General features: G+C 48.0%; 1 protein-coding gene across 6 annotated transcripts in view; it reads right to left on the reverse strand.

Moving 5' to 3' along the window:
- Positions 1 to 8,326, reverse strand: part of ZNF777 (zinc finger protein 777) — a 28,632-nt gene extending 20,306 nt beyond the window's left edge. For 2 of the 6 annotated variants that reach the window (XM_081537229.1, XM_081537226.1), the window contains exons 1-3: positions 7,708 to 8,155; positions 1,878 to 2,738; positions 481 to 607 (exon numbers count right to left, since the gene is read on the reverse strand). In XM_081537229.1, the coding sequence (XP_081393355.1) occupies positions 481 to 607; positions 1,878 to 2,723 (973 nt within the window). In that variant the 5' untranslated portion in view covers positions 2,724 to 2,738; positions 7,708 to 8,155. Of the gene's footprint in view, positions 1 to 480; positions 608 to 1,877; positions 2,739 to 6,907; positions 7,539 to 7,707; positions 8,156 to 8,186 lie in introns of those variants that run through there. The other 4 variants (XM_081537228.1, XM_081537227.1, XM_081537225.1 and 1 more) reach the window with 4 other exon arrangements.
- Between the last annotated feature and the right edge of the window lie 10,499 nt (positions 8,327 to 18,825).

Genomic DNA, 18,825 nt, shown 5'->3' on the forward strand with positions numbered 1-18,825 from the left:
CTCGGTGAACTTGTGACCTCCCGGTGGGGACCTAGGATGTTCCTTTAACCCCCGGGTTACACCTCATCTCTGCACAAGGCGGACGAAAGCTCTCAATCAATGGCAGTGTTCAGGGCTGACACCTGTCCTAACTCCCGCATGGAAAAGGTGTGCTGATTAAATGCCGTTCTCACAAGGCACCTCACACTTTGTGCAGTAAGGGTCTGCTGGACAAACTAATTTTAAGTTTTATATACATATATATACACACCACTGATGTCTAAGTTTGTCCCCCTGACCCCTGTGGCTTCTCCATAAAGTGGTGTCTCTGTTTACAAACTGTTCTGATCTGTGCTGCACTGGTGTATGTGGGTATATGGGTGCCTGTTCTTGTTGGTTGTGCTCTTGAAAATGATTTCTGGGCATTCAGAGGCCCCAAAGGTTCCTAACGAGCCCCCAGCAGGCCGGCAGGAAGCTGCAGGCAGACAGCCGTCTTCTTACCCATGGAAACCAGAGACTCGTAGTTGCCACGCATCACATTCTTGTACAGCTCCTTCTGCCACTCGGACAGGTTCCCCCACTCCTGCTCCGAGAAATGGACGGCCACGTCATCGAACGTCACAGGAACCTGAAACCACACAACAAGCTTAGTGTGGACCCACCGGAAGGCATTGCAGGGCCTGGGCTGCCGGATCCCAAAGCCGAGAACGCCTCCAGCCCCCCGGGCCTGGGTCAAAACTCTCAGGCCTAGAGCAGAAAAGGCCCAGCTATGAGTTTTCACCAGGGACCTCTCTAGAAATCAGGAGGCTTTCAGCCACTGTCCTGGCCCGAGAGAGTCAGCGCCCCAGGGTGTCTGGTCCTCTTCTCCTCTAACAGGACAATCTTTGCTGCTGTAAAGTGTGGTCTGCAGACCAGCAGCAATGGCACTACCAGAGAACATGCTGGAAATGCAGACTCTCGGCCCCATTCCAGGCCCACTGATTCAGACTCGGCATCTAGTAAGATCCCCAGGTGATTCAGCCACTTACCCTGGTGGCTCAGATGGCGAAGAATCTGCCTGCAATGCAGGAGACCTGGGTTCAATCCCTGGCTTGGGAAGATCCCCTGGAGAAGGGAATGGCAACCCACACCAGTATTCTTGCCTGGAGAATCCCAAGGACAGGGGAGGCCCAGCAGGCCACAGTCCATGGGGTGGTAAAGAGCTGGACACGACTGAGTGACTAAGACACACACTTCCAGGTGATTCATGTACATAACACGACCTGCAAAGCGCTGGCCTAGACAACACAGTCCACGTGTCGTCCCCGTCCCCACTCTGGCCCCGCCGTGAGGCTGTGGGAAGGGGCAGGAGCGTTAAAAAAAAAAAAAAAAAAAACCAGAAAGAAAACCAGTCCATGTTCAAGTACTCTCCTCTGGGAAACAACATTAAGACCTAACTGTCCTCTGGTGTTTAAGAACGTCTCTGAAAATCACATTTTTACTGGCATTAACATGACTTATAAATTAACTGATACAAATGTTGCATGCGACAGGGCCCTGTAACATTTCACAGAGTACTCCCTCCACCCTGATGGGAAACCACACCGGTCCACACTTGTCCACAGCTCAGCCACTTGGCCTTCAATGTGCCTTTTATCCCCAGACATCACGAATGAACTTCCTCCTACCCTGACAGCTCCTGTCACTAGGATGTCTCTCTGCTTCTATAACCTATGCTTTTCATCAACAGGAGGAATTCTTTGGTTTGGGTGAGTCCTTTTCTTAGTGGAGCTGGGGACCAGACATCATCAGATTGTTTTCCTTCTTACCCACGGCTTTCCCTTTCTTTGGTATTAAATTCCTAAAATACATTCCAGTCCCGGTCACTCCTTGGGAAGCCCTGGCTGGGATAAGGTTACCTTGGGAACTTCTCCATTGCTGCCCGGGGGCAGCCGCAGGATCCAGAAGTTTCTGTTCTTCAGCAGGTTCTCCATGTTCTCCAGCCGCCTCTGCAGCAGCCCATACTCTTGCAGCAGGGTCCCCAGCACGACCCACTTGCTCTCCAGGTGGTTGGCGAACTCCACGGCCGTCTTCTCGCAGTCGGCAATCTTCTTCTCGTTCGTGCCAGTCCTGCCCTCCAGGGTCAGGAGCCGCATGGCTTGGGCCTCCAGTTTCCTCTCCACCGCTTGGACGGCAGCCCACACGGCCAAGCGGGTGATCTCCGCCGTTGGGAGTGGGGTGTCCTTCTGGGCCGTAGAAGAGATCTGGAAGGGGGTGTCCTTTTGGGAAACCGGGCTCTGGAGCAGGGGGTCCATGTCGGTCTCGGGCACAGTGGGGGACAGAGTCAGGGGGTCTCTCTCAGGAACTTCGGGGGAGTGGAGTGGGGCTTCTTGATGGTGAGCGGAGTGGGAGAGAAGGGACATCTCTTGTTCGGCAGCGGCGGGGGGCGGATATGGGGGCTCTTCTGGGAAAGTCAGGGGGCCCTGGATCCGAGTCTCTTGCTCGGAAGCGCCAGGATACAGGAGTGAAGGTCCCTTCTGGAGCACGGGTGGCATTCGGCCAGAAGTCTCTTGCTTGGGGGCGCCGGGAGTCTGGGGTAGGCAGCCTTGCCGGGAGACAGCGGGAGACAAAGATGGGAGTTCTTTGGGGGGAAGCACATGGGATTGGAACAGAGTTTCTCGAGGCAGTCCGGCGGGGGCCTGACGCGGAGTTTCTTCCTGCAGGACGTTGGGGAATGACAGAGGGGAGGAGCGTTGGGTCTCCATGTCCAACTGCTGGACCTGTGTTCAAGGAGAGAAAGGACAGCGTTGAAGGCCAAGAGTCTCCAGCAGGCAAATAAATTCCGAAGATAAACACCCACATTAAAGGGGCTTCGGGCTCTGTAAAAATACGATACATTCCACAGACAAGAGTCTCTTCTTGAGACCCTCACGCTGATTTACGTGTGGATGATACAACTACTATTAACAACAAATAAAAGATGGTAACGCCACCTTTGCTTCCATAGAGCCATCTCTTTTCCACAACACACACTGCGCAGGAGTAGAAGTGTGGGAGAGAAGAAAGGATACGGCCTTGAACTGGAACACTCGGTTTTCAGCCCTGTCTACAGCAACGCTGCCTAGGTCGTCCTGGCCCGGCTATTCGACTTCTCTGTTCTCAGAGTCCTCAGCCATTAGACAGGGTCATAATATCTCACCCACCTGCTACCTCACTGAGTTCTTCAAGCAATGAGCACTAAATATAGAGTAAAGCTCTGAAAAGCAATACAGCAGAATCTTGTCAATGCCGGGCTAGCCGAAGACTGCCAGCAAAGTGGGGCCGGTTCTACGAAGGAACTTACCTGGAAGGCGAACTCGACATCCAGCCCCACTTCTATTTGTATCATCAGGCAGTCGTGGCGCCCATGTTCTTTCCCTTCTTTTGTCCAACAGTAAGGACACACAATTACCTTAAGCTTCCCAGACCTTTTGATAAAAGCTGAATTGTTGACTTAATAACATTTCTCCGAGTTGATACAATATAGGTTTGCCTTTGAAACACTGTGGACCCAGCCCCTGTTGGAGAGGCTGAAGGGGCTACTGGGCACACGGGCTGGCTCCTGCGACATGCAGAAAAGAGAGACACTGACACAAGTGTGGGCATGGCAATTCAGAGCCAAGGTTCCCAGGGCAGAGGGTCTCCAGCAGTAGGTGGACCCTGGTAGTCGGGGTCCTCCCGATGGATCATGAGGTGGGAAGGAAGAAAAATGGAGGCCTGGCAGGATGGGAAACAGCTGAAGTCAGCCAGTTCCGTGACCTGTGTCATGGTTGGTGGGGACTGGAACCAAAATAAAGACCGACTCCTTCAATTACTCGAAGGGGGTTTCAATTATTCACACTCTCCCCATTCCCTGCCTTGCTACCTCCATGTTCAAGGAAAGCTTGTATCATCACGGAGGTGAAACCAAGGTCTTCTGAGTGACCAACGCTGTATCTATCTATCCAGACAATAAAATATGTTTATTGGAACTGAAAAGAATTTCTTCTTTATCTATGTTGGTCAAGCATACTCTTCTTTCAATGAATCAGAATGGCCAGTTATTATGTGCTAGATAGAAGTTATCTTTAAAGTAACAGAAATTCCTTTTTTCTTCATTTGAAAATTAGCATATCCCTGGTGTCCAATCTGAAACACAGTATGTGCTCAACACATGTCTGCTAAATGAAAAGTATAAATGACAAGGCTACAAAATGTTACTAGAGTTAATAATGAGGGGGTTTCCCTAATAGCTCAGTTGGTAAAGAATCCGCCCACAATGCGGGAGGCCTGGGTTCGATCCCTGGGTTGGGAAGATCCCCTGGAGAATGGCAAGGCTACTGACTCCAGTATTCTGGCCTAGAGAATTCCATGGACTGTATAGTATAAAGTAGAAAAAATATAGAGTTAATAATGAAGTTCTTTGAATCATCTATCAAAGATGATTCATCTAAACCTATTTATACCTTCTAATGCTCCCTTTCATTTGTTCATTCATTCATTTATGTGTAGCTTAACTGAGACAGCATCAGGCTTTTAAGACAAGGACTGAAGATTTAAGACCTTGTTCAGGCAAAAGGTTTCTGAGGTAGTACAATCCAACAGTTTTGCAGGGAACCAGACGTGAGGGCTAATTAGTCAGGTAAAAGCTGACAATTATTTGGCCTTTATTATGTGCCATGAACTGTGTTTTACAGAATTTATCTAATTTACTCTTCACAAAACCCTACAAATAGGGACAATTAGAATTCTTATCCACAGTTAGCACAGGAAGGCATGGAGGTTTGGAGAGGCTAAGGAACTGGCCCAAGGTCACAAAGCCGTCTGGCTGCAAAGCCTGAGCTTCAGCCTATGCTGTAGGTCGCCTCTGGGCCTCATGTACCAACTGAGACAGCTGGTCAGTGTGTGTTCTGAATCCTTTTTACCTCTAAAATTGAAGGCTTGGAGATTAAACAAAGACCTGTGGGAAGGCCCTGCCCATGGACATTCCGATTTAATGGTGGGGTCAGGGATCCCTTCAAAAAGCTCATGAAAACTATGGATTCTTCCCCTCAAAAACACACATGAGCACATACCCAAAATTCAGCAAGCACTCTCAGGGGCCTCACAGACCCCTGACCCTGAAGGCTCATCAACAACTAAGCCACCTCTCAACTCTTCACAGACGAGGGCACGACTAGACGACCATCTGGGATAGGAATCTCAGACACAGGGAAAGTGATGAGCCTAATGCAACACAATAGGTACAGGTATGGCTCTGTCCTCACAGGGGGATTAGGGTATTTGCCTACAACTAGTAGGAAGAAGGGAAAATCCCCAGGGGCCAAGTGAGTCTCCCGGAACTTAGTAACCTATTATCAGTGAAATTGTGGAGTGATCCAGGGGTTTAACTGGAAACAATGAAGAAAAGCTTCAGGACAGTATATAAAGCCATTAGAGCAAGGCATCTTTACTAAGTAGTCTAATCAGAGCTCAAAGGAAAATACCAGTTCTTTGCTCTCTATTATTAGAGTGTCTCTATCCATTTCCAGATTCTGAGCACTGTAGAGCCATGAGGGGCCACAGAAGTGCATCCCCTCCACCGCCCCCAAATAAAAGCCCCTGGCTCTATTTTCATCAGTCCCAGTAAACCTGTGGCTTGATATTATGCTAAGCAGAAAGAAATGGTCAAAGGGAGGAATGGAGCTGTAAATATGATATGTAAGATTAATAAGCTTACGTTCTCAAACTGTTGGGGGACAGGGAGAGAATTCCTCTGGTTCTTATTTCATAGGATTTAACCCACTCTCCCTACCCCATGTATCCTAAACGGACGGGGTCTCCAGGATTCATTCATTACCAGAAAAATTCATCATACCTATCTTGACTTATTAAGCCGTGCCATTGTCTCCTATGACCCAATGTGGTTCACCCAGAATTACATACGATTTAAGGGTCCTGGAGACCTAGGCACTTAACAACCATTTTGTTTTATTTTTCATAGCGTTGCTTTTATTGTTATTATTATTATTATTTTAAGACCTGAGGCTCTTCAGAAAGCCCTATATCCCGACCCCTTCCTGTACCCAACAGGAAACTGAGGCTCAGGGCTCTGCCTCCCATGCAGCAATCCTCCTCCCAGCACGACTACTGCATTTTAAAGAGCAGGTCTGCGGGGAGCTCTGGAGACTGATTTTTAATAACGGCCCCCTGATAGGGGCACACCAACCCCCAAACCCTTCGTAGCTCGCTTCCCCAGACCCCAGCCGTCCGGACACCCAGAGTTCGACCGGGCCTCCGGACGCAGAGAGGCTGGAGGCCGAGGCGCCCGAGCCCGAGGGTCACCTGCTCCCCACGCCGGAGACGCTCGGCTGGGCGCTGCCCGGCCTCCCATCCGGCCATCACCACCCCCGACCCCGACGGGCCGTGGCCCCAGCGCGCCGGCCCAGGCCCCCGCCCCAGAGGAGGCCGCCGCCAGGGCCGCCCTCCTCCCCGTCCAGGCCCGCAGCGGCCCGGAGGCAGGTATTTCTGCGGACGCGGGCGCCGAGCCACGGATGACTCGCTACGTGACCTTGGGGGCAGGCAGGGCCGGTCGCCGCCAGATGTCCGTGCCTCAGTGTCTCCGCTCTGCGAAATGGGGAGAGCCGCGTCAGCGCCGCGCTCCGGCCGCGGGAGGCTCGGCGAGGCCGAGCTCTGCGGAAAACGTGCGGCGGCAACCCCGACGGACGCGGCGCCGGCTCCGCAGGGAACGAGGCGCGCCGCCCCGGCGCCCGCCTCCGGGCCCGCGTGCGTGCCAGGCCCCGGGCGTCCCCGCAGGCGCGCCCGGACGGCCGCCGGCTCCCCGGCCCGGCTCCCCGCCCGTAGCTTCCCCCCGAGCCCCCCGCCTTCCCAAGCAAGGGCGCGCGAGCCCTCCGGACCCCCGCCCCCACGTCGCGGCGCTTCCGTCCCTTACCGAGACCCCAGGCCGGGCCGCCGAGCCCGGGACGCGCAGGCCGTCCCCAGGGCCCCGAGTCCGCGCGTCCGTGCGAGCGCGGGCCGCCCTCGCCGGAGCCGGGGCCGCCTCGGCCATGGCCCTGCGCTGTCCTGCCCGGAGCCGGAGTCGCCGCCGCCGCCGCCGCCGCCGCCGCGCGGCCCCACGCAGGCCGGCCCCCCCACCCCACCCCCCGGCCTCTCCGCAGGCGGCGCCCGCCCGGCCCGGCCTTCCCCGCCCGGGCTCTCGCGGCCGTCGGGCCCGGCCTGCTCGGGGCGGGCGGGGACGGAGCGGCCGAGCCCGGCAGCGGCGTCGGAGCGGGGCGCGCGGCGGTGCGGGTGGCCCCGGCAGGCTGCGCCCCGGCCGCGAGCTGGGCCCCGGCCCTCAGCACCGGCCCGCGCGCGCGCGGCCCCTCAGCGGCCGCGGCTGCGACCCCCCGGCTCCGGCCCCGGCCCCGGGCTGCGAGCTGCGCTGCCGTCCCGGCGCCTCTTCAGCAGGGGAGCTGCACAGCAGCTGCCATGTTGATACAAACTGCATCCTGGGAGGCATGTCCCTCTCAGGCCGTTTAAAGAGAAACACTCCGAGGCTCGTCGGAGGCTGCCGGAACCCAGACAGCTCCATCTACAGCCGGTAGGAGCGAACAGTGTCGAGCGAGCAGCCGGGGCGGCGACGGACACGCCCTGAGCCCCGGGGCCAGCCCGTCGTGCCGCCCGGGCCGAACCGCTCGGGCCTCCCGCCTCCCCGACCCCCGTGGGCCGCCCCCCCGCCCTCCGGCCTCTCACCTGGGGTCCTCGCCTCGCCGGCCACCCTAGGGCGAGACCCGGAGGCGGGAGAGCGGAGGAGGAATAACCGCGCGCGGCCGAGAGGCGACGTGCTGGGGTCTGGAGGCGGCTTGATTGGCTCCGACAGCCTTCCTCCCGCCGGGTCCCCCCCGGCTCCTCTCAAACCCAGAACCCGGGTCGTTCCCTTTTCAAAAACCTGCGCCTCACAAAGGGATCTGAGAAGCCCGTCACACCAAAGGAAAAAAAAAAAGCCCGGAGTTCATGTGACCGGGCTCTGTGCAGCCGGGGTTCCCGGGGAGCCAGGGGGTTGGGTGCTTTTTTTGTGTGAGACGCGCCCGGGGTGTTTGTTTTCGACCTGAAAGGACGGAATGCGGAGGGAGGATCGGAGAGGGCCTGGGGGGCTGGCGGGCGGGGGTGGGGGGCCCGCGCCGGCGTCCGGGAGGAAACTGAGGCCGGGTGGTGGGACGTGACTTGTTTACCTCAAGTGCCTCTTTCGGTCCCTTGGAGGAATGCTCTTTCGAAGGGTGGGGGAGAGCGATCCCAAGAGGAATGGGGGGGGGGGGAGCGTGGACCTGGCGACTCCCTCTTTCCTGGACAGGTTCACCCCCACACACACGTATATTATGAGGTACCTACCGAGGTAGCAAGGGCGGGAAATGACGGAAAAGGATAGGCAGGCGATGAAGACCCAACTCGAAGTAACTGAAGGAGAGAGAAAAGTAGAGTCTATTTGTTTACCTAAAGGGACCCCGGGGTGGTGGGGGGTGGGGGAAGGGGTGGTCAGGGCCGGTGGGCTTGCCCTGAGAGACAACAAGAACCAGACTTAGTCGGCCGTCAGATCTTTCTTTACAAAATGGAAAAATAACCAGTGGATTGAAGGCCAGGGCCACCAAATCCTTCTTTTCCCTTCCCTTCCCAGGTACTTTTCCTACCATGTGTCAGTAAACAGTGCAGGTGCTGGTTTCCGTATCCAAGACTTTTACTTGAATAATGTAGGTCAGTCCATATCCTGTTGGAACTTGCTTTATTTCCATGCATCATTATGTTTCTGAGATTGAGTCATGCTTAAACAAGCATGCTTGGCTCATTCCTTTTAACCACTGTATAGTATTTCATTGAATAAATAAACTCTAGTTTACTTTCCGCTCCCCACAGGGGAGTCCCCGTAAATGTCTCTTTGCTCACCAGGCAGAGTGGCTCTCGGAGGGACACTAAGGCACAGACGCTCGGTGCTGGTGACAGGAGTGCTTTCATCTTCCTCAGACTCCCCAGAGTGCTCACCAAAGAGAGGGGGGCCCAGTGACACACCCACCAGCAGTGCCTGGGTCACATCCTTACCAACACTTCCTGATAATGGACGTTAAACCTTTGCCAGCAGGATGAGTGTGGAATGGCAGTTCATTATTTTACTTATTTATAGTTCCCTGATTATTAAGGAAGTTGAGCATCTTTTCATGTTTGCTAGATATTTGGTTTCTTCCTCTGTGAATTTTCTCTTCATATCCTTTGCCAATATTTCTGTTGTAAAGTCTCATTGGGTTACAGGCTTTAAAAAAAAAAACACATATTCTGAATATTAATTCTATCACCAAACACTTAAGGTGATGCATTTAAGTCTCCCATCTTACTACTTACTCACCATAGTTGTTTTCTGTGTTCCACGCATTCAGTCATACTTTTTCCTTTTCTTTTGCCTGTTTTTGGATTGAGTATTTTTCTTAGTAATTCTATTTTCATCAGTCACTAATTAGTTATACATCATTTTTAATGGTTGCCCTACATTTTACAATATACATCTTTAAGTTTCAACAGCCTGCTTCACATAAATTATACCACTGCACCTGTGTGCTTTAACCTTATAGTTTATCCACCGTCCTTTGGGCCGGTGTTGTTTTTAGACGTTATAACCAGCATAATACATTGTTGGTCGTGCACATCGCAAATATCTTTTCCCAGTCTGTCTCCTGTCTTTTCTTTTTAAATTTTTCAGAAAGGAAACTTCTTTCTTTTTAAAAAAGATTTCTTTGGCTGTGCCGGGTCTTCTGCGGAATGCTGACTCTTTAGTTGTGGCATGTGGGATCTAGTTTCCTGAGCAGGAATGGAACCCAGGCACCCTCCACTGGGAGCTGGGAGTCTTAACCACTGGACCACCACGGAAGTCCCTGTCTTTTCTGTTAACATTTTTCATGGCAATATATGTTACACAAATGTTTACATTTAAATATAATTAAATTTAGTACTTTAACTTTAGGGTTTGTACTTTTATTTTTGTTTTCTTCCCTATCCAATGCCTTAGGGATATGTCTCAATTTTTTATTCTAAATTGTTTACAGTTTAGCTTGTACACAGATCTTTAATCTAGAACTGATTCTTTTAGCCTTTAATATAAGTTGCATCTCTACTGAGATATAATTCACATAGCATTAAATCCCTTCATGTAAAGTGTGCAATTCGGTGGTTTATTATGTTCACAGAGTTATGCCCCCATCACCATGGCCCAAGTATAGAATATTTTCATCACTCTAAAAAGAAACCCTGTATCCAATAGCAGTCATTCTCCATTTGCCCCACCACTCCCACTCAGTCCTGGGTAACAACTAATCCACTGTCCGTCTCTATAGATTTGCCTATGTGGACATTTCAGATAAATAGAATCATGTAATATGTGGTCAATGTTTACTGGCTTTTTATACTCACATAATGTTTTTAAGGTCCATCCACATTGTAGCATGAGAGTATATCATTCCTTGTTATTGCCAAATAATACTGTGCTGTATGGATAGACCCAATTTCATTTATCAGTTCATCACTTGATAGGCTTTTAGATTGTTTCTACTCTTTGTTATCAAAAATGCTGCTGTGAACATTTGTGGACAAATTTTTGTATGGACGGATATTCTTATTTCTCTTGGGTATAAACCCAAGACTAGGATTACTCTTACTTGGACCAACTACTTAATATTTTCAGGAACTGCTAAATTGTTTTCCAAAGAAACTGCACTTTATATTCCCACCAGCAGTGTAAGAGGGTCCCGATTTCTCCACATCCTCACCAATACTTAATTATCTTTCTTATTATAGTGATCTCTGGTGTAGAGTGGTATCTCACTGTGGTTTTTTAAAAAATAATTTTATTTATTTATTTATTTTTAGCTGCTCTGGGTCTTTGTGGCTGCTTGGACTTTTCTCTAGTTGTGCCGACTGGAGGCTCCTCTTCATTGCCATGCGCAGGCTTCTCATCGCGGTGGCTTCTCTTGTTTTGTTTGGGGCATGAGCTCCAGGGCAGGCAGGCTTCAGTAGATGCAGCACGTGGGCTCTAGAGCACAGGCTCAGTAGTTGTGACACTCGGGCATCGTTGCTCCACGGCATGTGGGATCTTCCTGGACCAAGGGTGGAACCTGTGTCTCCTGCGTTGGCAGGCGAAGTCTTTACCGCTGAGCCACCAGGGAAGCCCCTCAACTGTAGTTTAGATTTCCATTTCCTTAATGGCTAATGAAGTTTTTATGTGCATGTTGGTCATTTGTATGTCTTCTTTGGAGCAGTGTCTATTCAGAATCTTTGCCCAATTAAATTTTTTTTTTAATTCCTGTAAAATACACATGATATAAAATTTAGCATTTTTACCATTTTAAACTGTACACTTCAAAGTCAGTAGTATTTAGTACATTCACACTGTTGTATAGCCAATCTCCAAAACTCTTTTTATCTTGTAAAACTAACACATCATACCCATCCAACAATTACTCCCCATTTCCCCAGCCCCAGCTCTGGGCAACTACCATTCTTCTTTCTGTCTCTATGAATCTGACTATTCTAGGTACCTCATGTAAGCAGAATCATACATTATTTGTCTTTTTGTGACTGGCTTATTTTACTTAACATAATGTCCGCCATCAAGATTCATCCTTGTTGGGAATTCTCTGGGGGTCCAGTGGTTGAGACACGGGCTTTCGCTGCTGTGGGTCCAGGTTCCATCTCTGGTTGGGGAACTAAGCTCCTACAAACAGCCAGGTGCGGCCAAAAATAAATAAATAAGCACAGACTCCTCGGGGACATCCCCCATAGTCCACTGGTTAAGACTCCACCTTCCAATGCAGGGGCCGAGTGTTTGATCCCTGCTCCAGGGACTAAGGTCCTACATATGACCAAAAATTAAAAAAAAAAAGATCTATCCATGTTGTAGCATATGTCACAGTTTTCTTCTGTTTTAGGGGTGAATGATATTTCACTGTATGTGGAGATCATATTTTGCTTATCCATTCCTCTGTGGTTATTGTGAATAATGCTGCTATGAAAATGGTTGCATAAATATCTCTTTGAGACGCAGCTTTCAATTCTTTGAGGTATGTACTTAAAGCCGAATTGCTAGATCATATGGGTTCCATTTTTAATATTTTGAAGAACCACCATAATGTTTTCCATAGCTGTTGCACCATTTTACTTTCCTAGCAACAGTGCACAAGGGGTCCAATTTCTATGCATCCTCACCAACACTAATCATCTTCTGTTTTGTTTTGATTGTAGCCATTCTAACAGGTGTGAGGTGGTATCTGATGGTGCTTTTGATTTGCATTTCCCTGCTTTCCTGGTGGCTCAGATGATGAAGAATCTGCCTGCGATGCAGGAGACCTAGGCTCAATCCCCGGGTTGTGAAGACTCCCTGGAGAAGGGAATGGCAACCCACTCCAGTATTCTTGCCTGGGAAATCCCATGGACAGAGGAGCCTGGCGGGCTACAGTCCATGGGGTAGGAAAGAGTCGGACACAACTGAGCGACTAACACACACACATTTTTCACTATGAACTTAGTTCTATAATTGTATAAACTTTCGCTATATTTTCTCCCTCAAGATTAACAGTTATATATTTGACACATTAATAGTAAATATTGTGTAATCAGTTGAAGTTTTTTTTGCTATGAACTTATTACAATAGGAATTGTTCCAAAAAACAAACATGTAAGGCAGTAGTAAAATGTCAGCAAACTGTGTTTTGTTTTTCTTCTTTAAAAATGTTTATGTATTTGACTGTGTGGGGTCTCGGTCTGTAGCACAGGGGATCTTTTAGCTGTGGCATGTGGGATCTGGCTCCCTGACCAGGGATCAAACTCAAGTTCCCTACATGGGGAGCTTGGAGTCTTAGCCACTGGACCACTAGGAAAGTCTGTTTTTTGTTAAATGAGTGGTTAATCTTTAAAAAAAATATTTTGTATATCATTTTATTATTTATTTCTCATTTTATTCCATTGTGATTATAAACAGTGATCTGAATAAAATTGCTTACTTGGAATTTGTTATAATTTGCTTTGCAGCCAATTTTTGTAAATATTCTACGTATATTTGAAAAGAACATAAAATATCTAATTGTTTTTCAGATTTTCTATATTCTTACTAATTTTTGTCTGTTTTATCAATTACAGAGAAAGAGGTATGTAGAAACACGCCATTGTGGTTTTTTTCCTATTTTTCCCTCATTCTGTCATTCTTTCCTTTTTGTATTTTGAGTTCATGCTGTTAAGAACATTGTGCGTGCTTAGTCACTTCAGTCATGTCCAACTCTCTGCGACCCCATGGACCATGGCCAGCCAGGCTCCTCTGACCGTGGGATTCTCCAGGCAAGAACACTGGAGTGGGTTGCCGTTTCCTTCTCCAGTGATAAAGTATGAAATGACTGAAGTCAGTGAAGTCGCTCAGTCCTTTCCGACTCTTTGCAACCTCATGGATTGCAGCCTACCAGGCTCCTCTGTCCATGGGATTCTCCAGGCAAGAGTACTGGAGTGGGTTGCCATTTCCTTCTCCAAGGTACATTGTACCTTACTTTTTTCACATCAGTTCGGTTCAGTCGCTCCATAGTGTCCGACTCATTGTGACCCCATGGACTGCAGCACACCAGGCCTCCCTGTACATCACCAACTCCTGGAGTTTACTCAAACTCATGTTCATTGAGTCGGTGATGCCATCCAACCATCTCATCCTCTGTCGTCCCCTTCTCCTCCCACCTTCAATGTTTCCCAGCATCAGGGTCTTTTCAAATGAGTCAGTTCTTCACATCAGGGGGCCAAAGCATTGGAGCTTCAGCATCAGTCCTTCCAGTGACTATTCAGGACTGATCTCCTTTAGGATGGACTAGTTGGATCTCCTTGCAATACAAGGGACTCTCAAGAGTCTTCTGCAACATCACAGTTCAAAAGCATCAATTCTTCGGCACTCAGCTTTCTTTATAGTCCAACTCTCACATCCATACATGACTACTGGAAAAACCATAGCCTTGACTAGATAGACCTTTGTTGGCAAAGTAACGTTCTGCTTTTTAATATGCTGTCTAGGTTGGTCATAACTTTTCTTCCAAGGAGTAAGCGTCTTTTAATTTCATGGCTGCAGTCACCATCTGCAGTGATTTTAGGAGCCCCCAAAAATAAAGTCTGCCACTGTTTCACAACATAGTGACCTTTTTATTCTAGTACTGGTTTTTGCTTTGAAGCCTGTTTTATCCAGTCGTATTGCTATGCCAGCTTTCTTTTGATCAGTGTTTGGTGATGTGCCTCTTTTCCTTCCCAGTTCTTTACTGTGCACTATACTGTGTCTTAAGCTTTAGGTATTTAGTCACATGCTGTTCACAGAATGTCAAGTGTGTTTTTACCCTTGTCTGGGAATCGAGACTAAGGCCCAGAGCTGAGGACAAAAGGCATTAAACCACCCCACATTTTGATTTCGTGCAGCCCGAAGGCACGGGGACAGTCACTTACCTACAGAGCTTATGAGGAGGCACCGCTTTCGAACCGACACTGCCCCTCCTGGGCCCCCCGCCCCCACCCGGCCCCGAGCATAAATAAGGATTACAAGAGAAGGGGTTTCTGGGCCGTCCCTCGCCTTCCACCGTGTAAGAGAGATCTGGGTCCCCTTTTGTGGAGCCCCAGATTGTGGCTCAGGGCTCTCTTCCATTACAGGGAAGAAGAGGAGGGTATTTGATACATGTTTCCTGAAGTCTGTGGGCATGGTGGAACTGGAAGGCTGAAGCAGACAGTTTTTAATGTAGCAATTTCTAAAGGCTTTAAACATCACCAGGAAAACATGAGGCTACTCCCACCCCGTTCTAGTTCCCCTCCATCCCTGATGGTGCAGTGTAAGACCCAAGCAGCTTCCTCACCTTCTTGTAGAGCACAGAGGTTAGACAGGGTGGGACAGGGACTTTGCCACCGTCCACATCCCCACGGGGCCACAGACCAAGTAATGGGCACCTACCCCTGGGAAGAATTAGGGGTGAATGTTTCTAGTTACCCCTCTGGGAGTGAGTCTCAGTGTGAGAAAAAGACAGGGTGAAGCTGAGCCCTGCCCCAAGATAACCTCACCTATTGCCTCCTTAGAAACCGCCGTAGCAGCAGAGGCCTGTGGCCTCCAGGTGGTACCCAGGGGACGGAGGGCTCGGGTTAGCACACACAGCCATGTCCTCCTTCAGCTCCCTTCCGAATATTCCATGCCTTGGCCCAAAGTGAGGCTTTGCAAAGGTCTAAGCTAGAGTGTGTGGGCTTCCCAGGCGGCGCTTGTGGTAAATAACCTGCCTGTCAATGCAGGAGATGTAAGAGACTTGGGTTCGATCCCCGGGTTGGGAGGAGCCCCTGGTGGAAGGCATGGCAAGCCACTCCAGTATTCTTGCCTGGAGAATTCCACGGACAGAGGAACCTGGTGGACTACAGTCCATGGGGTCACACAGAATCACACACGACTGAAGCAACTTGCCACGCACACACACAACCTAGTGTGTGGATAACGGAAGCTGGGAAGACGGGACAGGGAAAGGAGGAAGGGTTTGATGAGCAGACCATGTGCTTTCCTCACTTCAAGCCACTAGTGCCCCAGACAGATCTAGCCTGAACTGGAGTAGTAGGGGCCCCAGCTCTGACTGAGTTCAAACATGGTTCAGACTGGAGGCTGGAATGAGACTTTCTGACAACAGAAAGTTTTTGAAACATTTTGGAATCTCAAAAAGGTGTCGTTATTGTATTGAATAACCAGTAAGGAAAGAAAGGTTGACATAACACAATTATGGGGCAGTCATTGGAAAAAAGGAAACTATGTTTATTCCCCCAATGAATTAATATTTCTCATGAAACTTCAAAGCATAGAGCTGGGTTTTTGCATAGTTTTATAATCTGATAATATGTCTCCTTGATATTTACTTATTTGGCTGCACCAGGTCTTAGATATGGTACATGGGTCCTTTGATCTTCATTGCAGCACTCGGGATCTTTAGTTGTGGCATGTGAACTCTTAGTTGTGGCTTGTGGGATCTAGTTCCCTGACCAGTAATGGAAGCCAGGTCCCCTGCATTAGGAGTATGGAGTTCTAGTCACTGTACCACTAGGGAAGTCCGTGACAATTTGTATTTCAAATGAAGAGCTTATTTTCTTTATAATGAATATAGGTATATTTGGATTTTTTTTTCTGTCATCTTATTTTGTGATCTTTATTTTACTGTAACTTTGCTTCTTTCCCCCTTTCTCTACCTTCTGTTAGATTAATCAGATTTTCTTTAGTCACCTCTTCTCTCTATGAGCCATTCTACCTCTTTCCTTTAGCAGCTATTATGAACATAATGAATATGTATGTTTGACTTACAAAGTCTAAATGTAGTCACTGTCTCTGCCCTTCTCATGAGATCATCATGGCTATCGAAGGCTTTCATTGAAGTGATGCTCCATCCTTCTTACATGTTGTCTGGTATTATAGTTCCATTTGTTTTGCACCTCCTAGACTTGTCTTTATTATTGTCTTATAACGTCAATGCATGCTGAGATTTACCCATGATTACTAAACTTATTTTGCTCATCAGTTTCCTTGTGTCCTTCTTATTACTGCATTCAAGTTTCCTCTTCTCAAAGTATAGTTCTCAGTAGTTTTTCAGTGAGGTTTTATAAATGGTATATTTCCAATTTTTATCTTCTGAAAATGTCTTTCTTTGGCTTTGCTTGTGTGTGATAGATCGATCAGGGTGTGAAGTCTAGGTTGGCAGTTATTCTCCCTCAGCACTCCGTAGGTGTTGGTCCATTGTCTTCTCACCTCCACTTTCATCGTAGAAGAATCTGTTGTCAATGTAATAGTTCTTTCTTTGATGTCAATCTGCCTTTTTCTCTGGTTGCTTCTAGGATTTCTGCTTTGTTTTTGGTGCTCTAATTTCACCACAATGTTTATACATGTGGATTTACATTTGTGTCTCTTAGATTTGAGGATTTATGTCTTTCATTAATTCTTGAAGAATGTTAGTTATTCTTTCAAAAATACTTATTTTCTTCTAATTTCCTAATTATCTCTTTCTAGATGAGAAAATCTGATTTGGTAGATGTGTGGTAGGTGTTCCTAGTCTATGTTCTCAACATACGATGTGTTTCCATCCATCATTGTATCTGTCTTTCATTCTGGTACTTTCCTCATCTATCTTTCATTTAAGCAATTCTTCCTAGCTGTGTCTAGATGTGCTGCTTAACCTTAACAAGTCCATTGATTTTTCAGTCTTCAATGGCTCTATTTTCTTCTCTTGTTTTCTTTTTAAAATACTTCTTTTTAATAGTATCTTGATTTTTCTTAAGGTTTGTTGATTTCTATTAACATTGTTTTTTCTATGCTGCTTCCTTTTTGCCCTTGGTTTTTTTTATATATATAACAATGTATGAAGTTTATTTACTTTTAGTTGCACAGCTTTCGGGATCTTATTTTCCCAACTAGGGATTGAAGCTGCATCCTCTGCAGTGAAACTGCAGAGTCCTAACCACTGGGTGGCCAGGGAATTCCCTGTCCTTAGTTTTTATAAAGTATGAAAATATTAACATTCTCATCTATTTTGAATTGTTTTACATAAATTCAAGTTCTTGCATACTTACTCTTGCTCTTTTGTTTCCTTGTGAATTTTGCAATTTCTGATTGTGAGCTTATATTGAGCCAGGTTTGTGGTCTGGATTGTGGGATAGTTCCTCCTGTTTTTGTTTCCTTCAGCCAGAAACCTCAAGTGCTTTCATTGGCCTAGGTCCAATTTTAATTCAATTTATCAGCCCTGAGGGTAATATAAACTTGAATCCCGGTCTCCATAAGGTACTAGCTGTGGTTTTGGATTCTCAAGGAAGATATCACCCCATCTGTTACCATCACTCAGAGCTTCAGTTCAGTTCAGTTCAGTTGCTTAGTCGTGTCCGACTCTTTGTGACTCATGGACTGCAGCACGCCAGGCCTGCTTGTCCATCACCACCTCCCTGAGTTTACTCAAACTCATGTCCATTGAGTTGGTGATGCCATCCAACCATCAGCTAAGCTCAGAGCTTAGCTTGAGATAGAAAGCCTTTTGTCATCTGTGGCAGCCATGGAGTCATGCCACTGAGATCTCTGTTCAAGAGCTTACCATTCAGCTACAAGAAGTGCAGTTAACTGACCAGTGACTAATGTTGTTGTTCAGTCACTCAGTGGAGGCTCATGTCCTGCAGCATGCCAGGCTTCCCTGCTCTTCACCATCTTCTGGAGTTTGCTCAAACTCATGTCCATTGAATCAATGATGCCATCCAACCACCTTGTCCTCTGTTGTCCCCTTCTCCTGCCTTAATCTTTCCCAGGTGTTTTCCAATGACTCTGCTCCTGGCAACAGGCAATATTCCAATGAATATTCAGGACTGATTTCCTTTAGGATTGACTAGTTTGATCTCTTTGCCATTCAAGGGACTCTCAAGAAACTTGTCCAACATCACAGTTCGAAAACATCATTTCTGCCCAACACAGGACTCCTCTAATGGGCAATATTGGCTCTAGAATCCTTTGTTCAGTTGGCTGAAACTTTGTCAAGGCAGCATCACGGTCTTTTCCTGCTGCCCAAACCTGCTTCTTCTCCTCTTTCCTTTCACAGATGCTGGATCTGTGTCCTGGTCTGAGATGTTGCCTGCAAAACCTGGTTTCCTCCTCCTTTTACCTTTATAGGCATCATTCTCCAATAATCCTCTCGTACTTCAAACTAGGTCTCAGCACCCACTTCCCGAGGCCCCAAATAACATGTTGTCTTTTTAGGTTAGGATGCGTTTTTTCTGAACCATACATTTTCTGAAGATGAGGCCTTGAAGGGACTTTATCCGGAGGTGTTAGTTCCA

The sequence above is a fragment of the Giraffa tippelskirchi genome, chromosome 10, assembly GCF_054371585.1.
Source record: "Giraffa tippelskirchi isolate mGirTip1 chromosome 10, T2T-mGirTip1v1.2.pri, whole genome shotgun sequence".
In the NCBI taxonomy this organism is placed as follows: domain Eukaryota; kingdom Metazoa; phylum Chordata; class Mammalia; order Artiodactyla; family Giraffidae; genus Giraffa; species Giraffa tippelskirchi.